This window comes from Geotrypetes seraphini, chromosome 8, assembly GCF_902459505.1.
Source record: "Geotrypetes seraphini chromosome 8, aGeoSer1.1, whole genome shotgun sequence".
NCBI classification, from domain to species: Eukaryota; Metazoa; Chordata; class Amphibia; order Gymnophiona; family Dermophiidae; genus Geotrypetes; species Geotrypetes seraphini.
Window position 1 is genome coordinate 86,879,979 of NC_047091.1, and position 12,445 is coordinate 86,892,423.

Here is a 12,445-nt window from a genome sequence, read left to right on the forward strand (position 1 = left end):
GATCTTCAGTTGTCCCTATATTATTATGACATTCATATAAGGAGGGAAGAAGGTTTCTTCTGATATCAATCAATACTACAGCACTCTGATTTACGCAATTTCACAATGATGGGAGCAGCTAGACAGGGGCAGTTCTCTACAGCTTTTAAATGCTGATCACTCTTCAGAAGGAAAGTGAAAATCAGAACATAGAAGTTGACTTTTAATGGTTTACTTCTCTTAGCTGACAAGGACAGCACATATACACATTTATTTTGGCCAGTGCTGGTGCTCTTTTCATAAGTAGAAAATTGCATCATGGCACTCACCTTTCGCTTCACATCAAATGCCATGGTGAGCAGCAGAGACCAGTAGAAGCCCAGCTCCAATATGTAGTACCAGTACAACACAGGCAATAGAGGCTGCAGCAGAAGGAACAAAAAAAAATAAAAAATTAAAATTAAAGAGACCAGTAAGGCAAAGCGTGGTACTTCATAGTCTTGCAATATCTACCCAGTGTTGGAGAGAGGAAAGGTAGAAAACTCCATCCATCCTCCTTTTTTGGAGTCATATGGTAACCCTAGAAGGATAAGTAGAAGCATTATAGGCCAGGGCGTCCCAAACTTGTTCAGTGGACAAGTTCCCCAGTTCCAGGAGGAAAAAAATTGTTAGCCATTCTGTTTTTGAAAGTATATCTTGATGCAGTGTGGTATTCGTAGTTCCTGATTCTACCTATTGAAATCAGTGCTACAGATCGTATAATGCAAAGGATGGGGTTGTTAGAAATCCATGAGTGGCTTAAAATTTCTTACCAGGAGTTGGGTGTCTTGGGAGTTTTGTTATAGCGAGCTTTATAAGGTGATCAACCTGACACCAGAACCATCTTCCAGAAAAGGAGGCCTAGTCTTAATTACATAGAAAGAGTAAAGCTGGTAGAGCTCCTCCTGACTGAACCCCAATAATAGTTGAGATTTTTCTAGTCTGTCCCTTCAAGTAACCACTATGGAGGTGGGAAGTTCAGCTGGATAGGCAGCACATCAGCTGGTGGAGATCAGCAATTGGGTATGACAACAAAAGCCTGAAAAACTATAGCAAAGAAACTATTAGTTATGGAGAAGATAGCAACAGGGGCTGAGCAGCTGGTATTGACAATATCGGAACAGGCAGCTCACCATGTGGCACAGTGTGTGACTGCAGATTTATATGATAAAATGCCAGCTGCGGACTACAGTATATTGAGTGACGGGAAAGATTCACTGGTTTCTTTAAGCAGCAAAGAAACCCAGAAGAGATGAAGGTTTTTTGGCAGACACAAGATGAAAACCCCCCAAAGCCTGGAGTAGATAGATGACTAAGACATACCAGAGCACTGTAGATGAGCAGCTCTGAAAATGCACCTTTGTTCTGTACTTCTTATGGTTCCGGTGGGGTGCAAGACACGGTATTTTATTTCAGTTGACCTTGAACTGGATTTAAAGTGTGACTTTGCTGGTGGAAGACTGTACTGAGTACAGAAGTATGGGGGTGACTTATGTTAAGTTACCCCACCCTCCAACTCCTAGAGAGAGCGATGCCAGGAGTGTTCAGCTAGCAGGGCTTGGGGGATCCCCGCCAGCCACACTGTTGCTATGCTGCTGCTGGGTGGGGATGTGGCTATCCATGGCTATGCCATTGAGGTAAATCTCTCTCATGCATATTCATGAGAGGTATCCTGAAATGCCGCAGACTGGGAGTGAATGTCACTAGTCTGAGGTTTTTGGCCATTGCTTTGTGGTATGATCTTCACACTCCAGTTCTTTTTAATATTGTTGTATCTCCATTGGGTGGTTTGATTAGAAGCTTGGATTTGTTGCATCACAGCTATGCTGACAATGTTCAAGTTTTCTGCCGGGATGAGCTCTGCGATTGACTCGCGTTGCCTTCGCGAACTACTGGTCGATCGCGATCGACCTTTTGGCCACCCCTGCACTACATTAACTGGCTCACCTTTATCCACATGTTTACTCATACCTTCAAAAAAGGCAACCCAGTATGGCTATTCTTAAGTTCTTATGTAAGTCTAAGACTTGCTGGGGTGCAGGTCATTTTGCAGCGCAGGAGACAGGAAGTGAGTTCAAGTCCTCGTCCCTTGCAGATGTGTGGGAAGGCTCAGCACACAGGTTCAACTCCTTCTGCAAAAGTGTTCTTCAATCAACGCTTGGTATGCTGATGGCCTTTTACATGATTGTCCTTGACAATGACATGTTAAATGTTGTCATGTAATTTAGTTGTGATATTTGTTGATATTTTTTTTTTCTAGTTTTGTATATATTTTAATTTATGATTGTTATTTGTAAGCTTTCAAGATCTTGTAAATCTTTAAAATAAAATAAAAATAATTGAGAGAATGGGGAGGGCTCTGGACAACAGCTCTAAGGGCAGGATTAACTAAACCTCCAAACCTTGCACGATCCATTTCCATTTGCATGCCGGCCGATTAATTCAGTAAAGGCCTGCATGCAAATGGGGACTATCGTTAGCACGCTTCCCTACCCACAGCCAGAGCGATCCCCGCTCATGCGCACCCTGACAGTAGTGACAGGAGAAGCAGCCTCCTGTCACTGCTGTCAGGGCTCAGCCCAGCTCAGATCTCTCTTCCCTGCTCCTGGACTCTCCTGCTATCTGCTGCCATTCCCTGCTGTGCAAGCCTCTGTTTTTAAAGCGGGCCTGCACTGCGGGGAACAGTGTCAGAGAGCAGGAGAGTCCAGGAGCAGGGAAGAGAGATCGGGCACCGCAGCCTGCTCTCTGCTGTCATGAAGCTGTGTCCCGAATCTGCCTGCCCCGACTCTTCTGCTCTCGCCCTGAATCTCTCCTGCCACCCCGCTCTCGCCCCAAATCTCTCCTGCCCTTCCCGCACTGGGAGCCTGTGATTTTAACCAGCAAAATATCTGTGCCATGGAAAAAAAATGAATAAAAAAGACAGGCAGGCCTGTCAAAATACATGCAGACCTGACAGTAAGCAATGTTACTTACCGTAACAGTTGTTATCCAGGGACAGCAGGCAGCTATTCTCACTAGTGGGTGATGTCATCAGACAGAGCCCCGGTACGGACGTCTCACAAGCACGTGTTGCTTGTAGAAACTTAAAGTTTCTAGATGCCCGCACCACGCATGCGCCGGTGCCTTCCTGCCCGGAGATCCGGGCGTGTCTCCTCAGTTCAGGTAGCTAGCCTGAGAAGCCAACCCAGGGGAGGTGGGTGGGACGTGAGAATAGCTGCCTGCTGTCCCTGGATAACAACTGTTACGGTAAGTAACATTGCTTTATCCCAGGACAAGCAGGCAGGTATTCTCACTAGTGGGTGACCTCCAAGCTAACCTCAGTGGGATGGAGGGGGAGTTGGCGACTTAAGAGAATAAATTTTTCAATACTGTTTGGCCAAACTGTCCATCCCGTCTGGAGAGAGTATCCAGACAATAATGTGAGGTGAATGTGTGAACCGAGGACCAGGTGGCGGCCTTACAAATTTCCTCGATTGGTGTTGATCTGAGGAATGCTACTGAGGCTGCCATTGCTCTGACCTTATGGGCTGTGACCTTACAAGGAAGTGATAATCCAGCCTGGGCATAGCAGAAAGAGATACAAGCCGCCATCCAATTAGAGATGGTGCGCTTCGATACGGGTCTTCCCAACTTGTTAGGATCGAAGGAGACAAAAAGTTGAGGAGTGGTTCTGTGTGGCTTGGTGCGATCCAGGTAGAAAGCCAAGGCACGTTTACAGTCTAGAGTGTGAAGGGCCGATTCTCCGTGGTGAGAATGGGGCTTAGGGAAGAATACTGGAAGTACAATGGATTGGTTGAGATGGAATTCGGAGACCACCTTAGGCAGGAATTTCGGGTGAGTGCGTAGGACCACCTTGTCATGATGGAATACTGTGAATGGTGGATCCGCCATCAATGCCTGGAGTTCGCTGACTCTGCGAGCGGACGTAAGGGCTACAAGAAAAAGTACTTTCCAGGTGAGGTACTTAAGAGGGGCCCTGTTGAGTGGTTCAAACGGGGGCTTCATGAGATGGGAAAGGACTACATTGAGGTCCCAAACTACTGGGGGTGGTTTGAGAGGAGGGTTAACATGGAAGAGTCCTTTCATAAATCTGGCGACCACTGGATGGGCCGAGAGGGGTTTCCCTTGTAGGGGCTGGTGGAACGCCGCAATAGCGCTCAGGTGGACTCGTATGGATGTGGACTTGAGCCCAGATTGAGATAGGTGTAGGAGATAGTCCAGCACGGAGGATAAGGAAGCTCGCTGAGGTTCCTTTGACTTAGAAACACACCATGAGGAGAATCTGGTCCATTTCTGGGAGTAGCATTGTCGAGTGGCGGGCTTCCTGGAAGCTTCCAAGACCTCCCTCACTTCTTGTGAGAATTGGTGAGGGGTTACGTTGAGAGGAACCAAGCTGTCAGGTGGAGAGACTGCAGGTTGGGATGAAGTAGTGATCCTTGATGTTGAGTAAGCAGTGAAGGAAACACTGGAAGTGGTACTGGTTCCCTGCTGCTGAGTTGGAGTAGGAGGGAGAACCAAGGTTGTCTGGGCCACCGAGGAGCTATTAGAATCATGGTGGCCCGTTCGAGTTTCAGCTTGACCAGAGTCTTCTGGATCAGCGGGAATGGTGGGAACGCATATAGAAATCGTTTCCCCCCAGTTCAGTAGAAAAGCATCTGCCTCGAGGCGATGAGGAGTGTAGATCCTGGAGCAAAACTGAGGCAGTTTGGAGTTGTGGGGAGCCGCAAAGAGGTCTATCTGAGGCGTCCCCCATTGCGTGAAGATTTGGTGAAGGGGGCTGGAATGGAGAGTCCATTCGTGCGGTTGTAGCAGACGGCTTAGTTTGTCTGCTAAGACGTTGTTCTCCCCCTGGATGTATACTGCTCTGAGTAGGGCGTTGTGGCGCACCGCCCAGTCCCAGACTCGTAGAGCTTCCTGGCAAAGGAGGGCCGAGCCCGTGCCTCCTTGCTTGTTGATATAATACATGGCGGCCTGATTGTCTGTGCGAATGAGGATTACCATGTCGTGAAGTAGATGTTGGAAAGCTTGGAGCGCATTGAAGATGGCTCTGAGTTCCAGTAGATTGATTTGGTGTAGTCTTTCCGCACTGGTCCAGAATCCTTGGGTGCGGAGACCATCCAGGTGGGCCCCCCATGCATAATTCGACGAATCGGTTGTGAGAACTTTCTGATGGGGGGGAGAGTGCATCAGCAAACCTCTGGATAGATTCGAAGAGGTCATCCACCAAAGTAGAGACTGCCGAAGAGCAGGTGTGACTGAGATGTGTTTGGATAGTGGATCGGACGTCTGATTCCACTGTGATGCCAGGGTCCACTGGGGGATCCTGAGGTGGAGTCTGGCAAAGGGTGTCACGTGTACTGTGGAGGCCATATGGCCCAGGAGCACCATCAGTTGTCTCGCCGGTAGAGTTTGGCGAGTAGACACCGCCTGGCAGAGATGAAGAAGGGACTCCATGCGTTGCAGGGGCAGGAATGCTCGGAGTCGGGTGGTGTCCAGGACCGCTCCGATGAAGGGGAGGGACTGGGAGGGTTGTAGATGAGACTTGGAAAAGTTGATCTCGAAGCCCAAATTTTGGAGGAAGTAGGTTGTAGCCAAGGCCGCCGAAGTGACCTCTGGGGCTGACGGGGCCTTGATGAGCCAGTCGTCGAGGTATGGGAACACCTGTAGACTCCTGTCCCGGAGTGCTGCGGCCACTACCACCAGGCACTTTGTGAAGACTCTGGGGGACGAAGATAGGCCGAATGGTAGCACTCGGTACTGTAGGTGCAGATTTCCCACCCGAAATCTGAGGAACTTTCAGGAGGCCGGGTGAATGGGGATGTGAGTGTAGGCCTCCTTGAGATCCAGGGAGCATAACCAGTCGTTCTGCTCGAGGAGGGGGTATAGAGAAGCCAAAGTCAGCATGCGAAACTTCTCTTTGACCAGAAACTTGTTGAGGGCCCGAAGGTCTAAAATGGGTCGCAGGTCGCCCGTTTTCTTCGGGACGAGGAAGTACCGGGAGTAAAACCCTCGGTTCAATTGGTCTAACGGGACCGGCTCGACAGCCCGAAGCTGAAGTAAGGTTTGGACTTCCTGAAGAAGAAGGGCGGTCTGCGTCGAGCTTGAAGGATACTCTCTTGGAGGATGGTCCGGGGGGACCCGGTGGAATTGAAGAGAGTATCCTTCTCTGATGATGGTGAGGACCCATAGGTCCGTGGTTATGGCCTCCCATCGATGGTAAAAAAGATGGAGGCGGCCCCCTATGGGAGAGGCCGAGGTTATGCTCCCGGGAGGGGCGTCAAAAGGGCTGGGGAGCCTTAGGTGCAGCCGGTGGCTGAGGTTTTTGCTGAGACTTCTGGGGAGGTTGTCTCTTCGCAGGCTGTCTCGCAGCAGGCGTTTGTCTGGGCATGTAACGCCGCTGGTAAATCAGGGGTGGCCTGGAAGGTCGAGACTGTTGAGGTTTGGGTTTGGGCCGCAGGATGGATTGAAAAGATTTTTCATGATCCGACAGCTTCTTGGTAACAGTTTCGATAGACTCATCGAACAGGTCAGCTCCAGCACATGGTACGTTGGCGAGTCTGTCCTGGAGGTTGGGGTCCATATCGATTGTACGGAGCCATGCCAGGCGACGCATAGCTACCGCGCTTGCGGCGGCGCGTGCCGAGAGTTCGAATGCATCGAAGGAGGATTGCATCAGCTGGAGGCGTAATTGGGAGAGGGAGGCTACCACTTCCTCGAACTCGAATCGAGCTTGGTTGTCTATGAACGGAGTGAACTTGCGGAGCACCGGCAAGAAGAACTCCAGATAGGAAGAGAAAAAGAAATTGTAGTTTAGCACCCGTGACGCCATCATGGAGTTTTGGTAGAATTTTCTACCAAATTTGTCCATCGTTCTCCCCTCTCGGCCCGGCGGTACAGAGGCGTAGACCTGGGAGGGATGAGAGCGTTTAAGAGAGGACTCGACCAGTAGGGATTGGTGGGAGAGTTGAGGGCCCTCAAACCCTTTATGGTGCACGATGCGGTATCGAGCATCGAGTTTGCTGGGGATCGCCGGTATGGAATACGGTGTTTCGAAGCACTGCATGAAGGTCTGGTCCAGTAATTTGTGCAAGGGGAGCCGAAGCGACTCCGTTGGAGGGTTAGGTAAATGCATGGTGTCCAGATACTCTTTGGAGTATCGGGAGCCCGTGTCAAGGGTCACATCCAGATCATCCGCCATTTGTCGGAGGAATGATGAGAAGGACAATTGTTCCGCCAGCGTCGGTCTGTGGGACGGGCTGGAGGAGGAGGAGGCCTCCAGGTCCATGGACATCGGGGAGTGGCAAGGAGAATCGGGCACCGATGTCTCCTCGTACTCCGGGCCCCCCGGAGGGGACACCTCTGATGAGGAGTATCCCCTACGTTGCAGTTTTTTCTGCGGTGACACCTCCGAATGGCGTGAGGAGTGCCAGGATGAGTGTCTCGATCGGTGCCCGTCTCGGTGGCGAGACGGGGATCGGGATCGTCTGTGCATCGCATGGTCTCCCGAGGCCCCCAAGTGGATAGGGCTGGAAGCGGTGGATCGCAACTGGGTTTGCGATGCGGGTTCTTGCGATGCTACCCAAGTCTGGTAAGGAGTACGGAAGAACTCTTCCTGACTATGCCCAGGGCTTCGAGTATCGATCGGAGGTCTGGTCCCATGTTGGCGCGGAGGCGTAATGGGTTCTAATGGCGGCATATCGGTAAGCGAGGCTTGCCGCGTGGGCATCGCCGCCCTCCCCCGTTCGTCCTCGTCGGTTGTCGAGGTCGAACGGTGTGGGGGAGGGGGAGGGGGCGGACCGCCCCTTTGGACCGGTACCGGGAGGTCACCCTGTATGGCAGCGATGAGCCCGGGTCCGATGGTCTGCATGAGCTCAACGAATTGAGCTTCCAGCACGGACCGTAGCGAAGCCGATAAGGAGGGATCCGCACCGAAAGGGGGTCCTCCTGCACGGACATCGCGCTCCTTCGAGGCCGAGTGCTTCTGCTTAGTAGCTTTCGGCACTTTGATGACCACTGGTGGCACTGTGGAAGGAAGAGGTACCTGAACCGAGGAGACCGGGGCAGGCACCGACGTCGAGCTCGTGGATGGTGTCGGGTTGAGCGATGCTGGTTTCACCACACTCGATGCAGGAGGGGTCGATACCGGTTTCGCCCGAACCGGGGAGGTATCAGATGAAGTGGAGGCTGAGGGATCCTTAGTTGCGTCCATCTTGAACATCGATTCCCACAATAGGCAACGCCGCTTGAATGAGCGTGCCGTAAGGGTAGAGCAAGGCCTGCACGATTTCGGGATGTGGTCAGGGCCCAAACACTGCAAACAGCGCCAGTGAGGGTCCGTGAGTGAAATCGCGCGTTGGCACTTGCTGCACTTTTTAAACCCGGTGATTGGCCGGGACATAGGCCGGAAAATCTCCGCCGCGAGGTCGAAGCCAGTGGGCCTGAGCCACGTGGCCGGCCCGTTCGACCCGCCGGAGGAAATAATCTTTTTTTTTTTTTTTTTTTAAACTGAAAAAGAAAAGTACTGTTAACTGTAATTAAAAGAAAGCGAAAACGCGGACAAGGAAGGCAAATTTAACTGAATTCAGCTAGCGCATGAAGAAGTTGAACTTCTCAGCTCCGCGGAAAAGAAAGAACTGAGTAGACACACCCGGATCTCCGGGCAGGAAGGCACCGGCGCATGCGCGGTGCGGGCATCTAGAAACTTTAAGTTTCTACAAGCAACACGTGCTTGTGAGACGTCCGTACCGGGGCTCTGTCTGATGACATCACCCACTAGTGAGAATACCTGCCTGCTTGTCCTGGGATAAACTCAGTTACCTTAGTATATGAACTAACTCTGTAACCGACTCAGTTACCGACAGTCTGCAGCAGTTGGGTTTGCCAATTGTAAAATCCAACTCAAAATAGCCAAGCAATTGTTAGTGAATCAATCACTTGGCTATTTTGCATGGGGTTTTACTAATTTGCATGGGACGATCCGGATCGGATCGCTACAGGCGTTTGTGAAAAGTGCAGGAGGGAAATCTGGTCATACAGGGCTCGCAAACCGATCGGTACACGATCGGTTTGCCTAGTGAATCTAGCCCTTAGTGAGAATTAAGCACATGTTTTCATCCAATCATTATTTGCTCCGTTTTCAGTCAAAAAGGAAGAGGGTCTCAGGTGTCCCAAAAGTGCATCATGGGACTTTCCTCAGTCCTCTACTAATTTTTGGCACGTTAACACAGACTGCTCATTCTTCTGGCAGTTAATAATTGTGCTGATAAAACTTTGTTTGGCATATGGGTGCAGAGCTTTCAAAAACAGGAAACACCTCTTCTCATTCTACAAATGAGAGACATAGATGGGCGGTTGCAGCACTGAACATTTTGCAGGCAGAGAAAAAGAGGGGCGGGACAGAGGGATCCTGTGTAGTGAGCCTGTTTTGAGAGCTGCAGCTGTGTTTGCGGATGGCATAAGTATAAGAAAGGAGTCAGGTTCTAGCTGTTCATTTTTTTATGCCTCTTCATTACAAAGAGTCTTCAGTGGCTTTGCTATTGTTAGCTGCCTAGGGCCTTGGCACCCATTTCTTCTCTTGGTATCATTCCCAATTTTCCATTTGTTTTGAAGAGGCTTTTCTACAGCTCTATTCACACCAGTTATGTCCCAAACTGTATCCCAAGATGCTTAACATGTCTTCTCTATAGAAAGCTTGTGTATTTGCAATGTTATACACAGCTGGGGGATTACCATATGAGATGTACATTTTGAGTACTCCTGTTCTGTTACACATTACCGTATTTTCACGTAGATAACGCGCACCCGTGTAAAACGCGCACAAGGGTATAGCGCGCGGGGAACACAAATTTATGTAAAGAAATGTTTATATACCGCGCACACGGGTATACCGCGCATGCCGCCCCGACTCTCCCGTCGCCGCCTGACTCTCCTTTCGCCAGCCCCGACTCTCCTCTGGCCGCCCTGACTCTCCTCTGGCCACCCCGACTCTCCTTTCGCCCGCCCCAACTCTCCTCTGGCCCGCCCCGACTCTCCTCTCCCCCTTGAAGTCCTGTCCCCACCCTGAAAGCCTGAAGCCCCCCCCAGAGAAAGGGCGGGACTGCCAGAAGAGGAAGCAGCGCAGACGCAGGGCTCACAGAAGGGCCGGGACCGCCGGAAGAGGAAGCATTTCAGAGCAGGGCTCACAGAAGGCCCGGGACCGCCGGCAGAGGAAGCAGCAGGAGAACGGTAAGAGCTTCTCCATGATGGGGGGGGGGAGGCTGTGGGGGTGCGAGCGGTCCTTTGGGGTGGGGGTGCGAGCGGTCCTGCAGGTGGGGTGAATCGGACGTCGGGGGGGGAAACTATGTAAAAAAAACGTTGTAAAACGCGCTCACATGTATAACGCGCAAGGTTATGCACGGTTTGTAAAATCGTGTATAACGCGCGCGTTATATGCGTGAAAATACGGTAGTGTGAGGAGGATATGTTTTAACGCAGTGTCTCAAACATTTATAGCACCGGCACACTAAACGGAGCAAATGTTTTTCACAGCACATTATTATTGAAATTATACAATTGCAAAACCCATAAAAAAATAAAATTTGACAGTTTATTTATTTAAAGTTCTTTAAGCTATGTATGGGCAATTGTAACAATGAAACAAAAATAGATAGAATAGAATTCCTAATCCATGCGATGGATGTGCTTGTTTTTGAATGCAAATTAACTCAAAATGTGGGTCAATAGTCGACAAGCAAACACGCATTTCATCATCCACCATCTGCATCATTATCTTTTTTAAAAATTTAATTTCTTTCAGAGCTAAAAATCCAAGTTCGCAAAGATAAGAAGATCTATAAGGTAACAAAGCCTTGATTGCTTTGTTGCTCAAGTTAGGATAACTACTGAATAATAAAATAAAGCTAAAATTACTTGCTGTTAGTTTTCAAGGACCAATCGCATCAAAGAATGACGTGTGTCTGAGCAGTTGTATCCTTACGCACACAGATGCTCATAACATTGACAGACTCTTGTGTGTGCAACATACATGTCATCTATTCTACTGTATACTTATAAGGGAATTAAAAAAAAATAATAAAGTAAAAATTTCTAGAATCTTTCATAGCACACCCAGAATCTCTTTGGGGCGCACCACTATGCCGTAGCACACAGTTTGAGAGACACTGTTTTAATGTTTGATCCTGAGCCTCAGCTGCCTATTGAAGCTTTAGCCTATGTCCTCTTACCCTCTGCTGGGAGACATCAGGAAGGTGACTGAGGTAAGACTATGCATGAATTATATCAGCACTATAAAAGCACTACCCGAGCCTGTATAATACTTAAACTCTGGTGGTCAATGTATATGGTGACATTGAAGGGGACACCTTGTTTATTCATTTATCTATTAGATATCTATTCAGGACTGAGAAAACAAATTAAATCCAGGATGAATCAGCAAAACAGAGTGGGAACTAATCAAAAATACAAACACGTGCACGCTTACTATATATAATATTACAAAGGGGGCATCAGTGATTGGTAAAGAAAGGTCAAAGGACTTAACTCAGGGACAAGTCCTTAAACGAACATCCAGACCAAATTCACTCACATACTATTATATGCTCCCAAAATATATATAACTATATAGCTTTCTCCTGAGTCAATTTTTCTTCTGGACCTCAGCGACACCACTCAACCGCTCACCAACAGCTCATAGCGGTAAGCTTTATTTGTCCACGCATCACTGGTCCCTAATATTCATTTAATTGTCTTATTAAACCCCCTATATATTTTAAATCTTTATTTTAAGCATTTTAAACAGTTAACTTATCTTTATCTTAAAGGATTCTTTTCATGGCACGATGTGAAAAAAAAAAAGGATCTAGTCCTTCCAGATCGTGCCATGAAAAGAATCCTTTAAGGTAAGTTAACTGCTTAAAATGCTTAAAATAGAGATTTAAATTATATAGGAGCTTAATAAGACAATTAAATGAATATTAGGGACCAGTGACGAGTAGACACAAAGTTTACCGCTATGAGCTGTTGATGAGCGGTTGAGTGGTGTCACTGAGGTCCAGAAGAAAAATTGACTTGGGGGGGGGGTAAGCTATTTACATTATTTATGAACTTATTGTCTCCAAGTATATTTAGGGCTCCTTTTAAAAAAGTGCGTTAGCGTTTTTAGCCGAAAAACTACCACCTGCTCAAGAGGAGGTGGTAGCGGCTAGTGCGCGTGGCATTTTAGCGCTCACTATTCCATGCATTAAGGCCCTAACGCACCTTCGTAAAAGGAGCCCTTAGTACATATATTTATTATCATCTAAGGAAGAACCCAAAATATATGTAAACATAATACCATAATGTCAATTAAAAAAAAAAAAAATTTTAACTTTTGAAAAATAAAATAATTCATGTTAAGGAATATAGATTTCAAATAATGTCACTGTAGACA

General features: G+C 48.5%; 1 protein-coding gene across 1 annotated transcript in view; it reads right to left on the reverse strand.

Annotated features, from left to right (window-relative positions):
* Positions 1-12,445, reverse strand: part of CERS4 (ceramide synthase 4) — a 205,400-nt gene that overhangs the window by 32,587 nt on the left and 160,368 nt on the right. Inside the window, exon 7 of the mRNA XM_033957298.1 lies at positions 309-401. Coding sequence (XP_033813189.1) covers positions 309-401 — 93 coding nt within the window. The remainder of the gene's footprint in view (positions 1-308; positions 402-12,445) is intronic.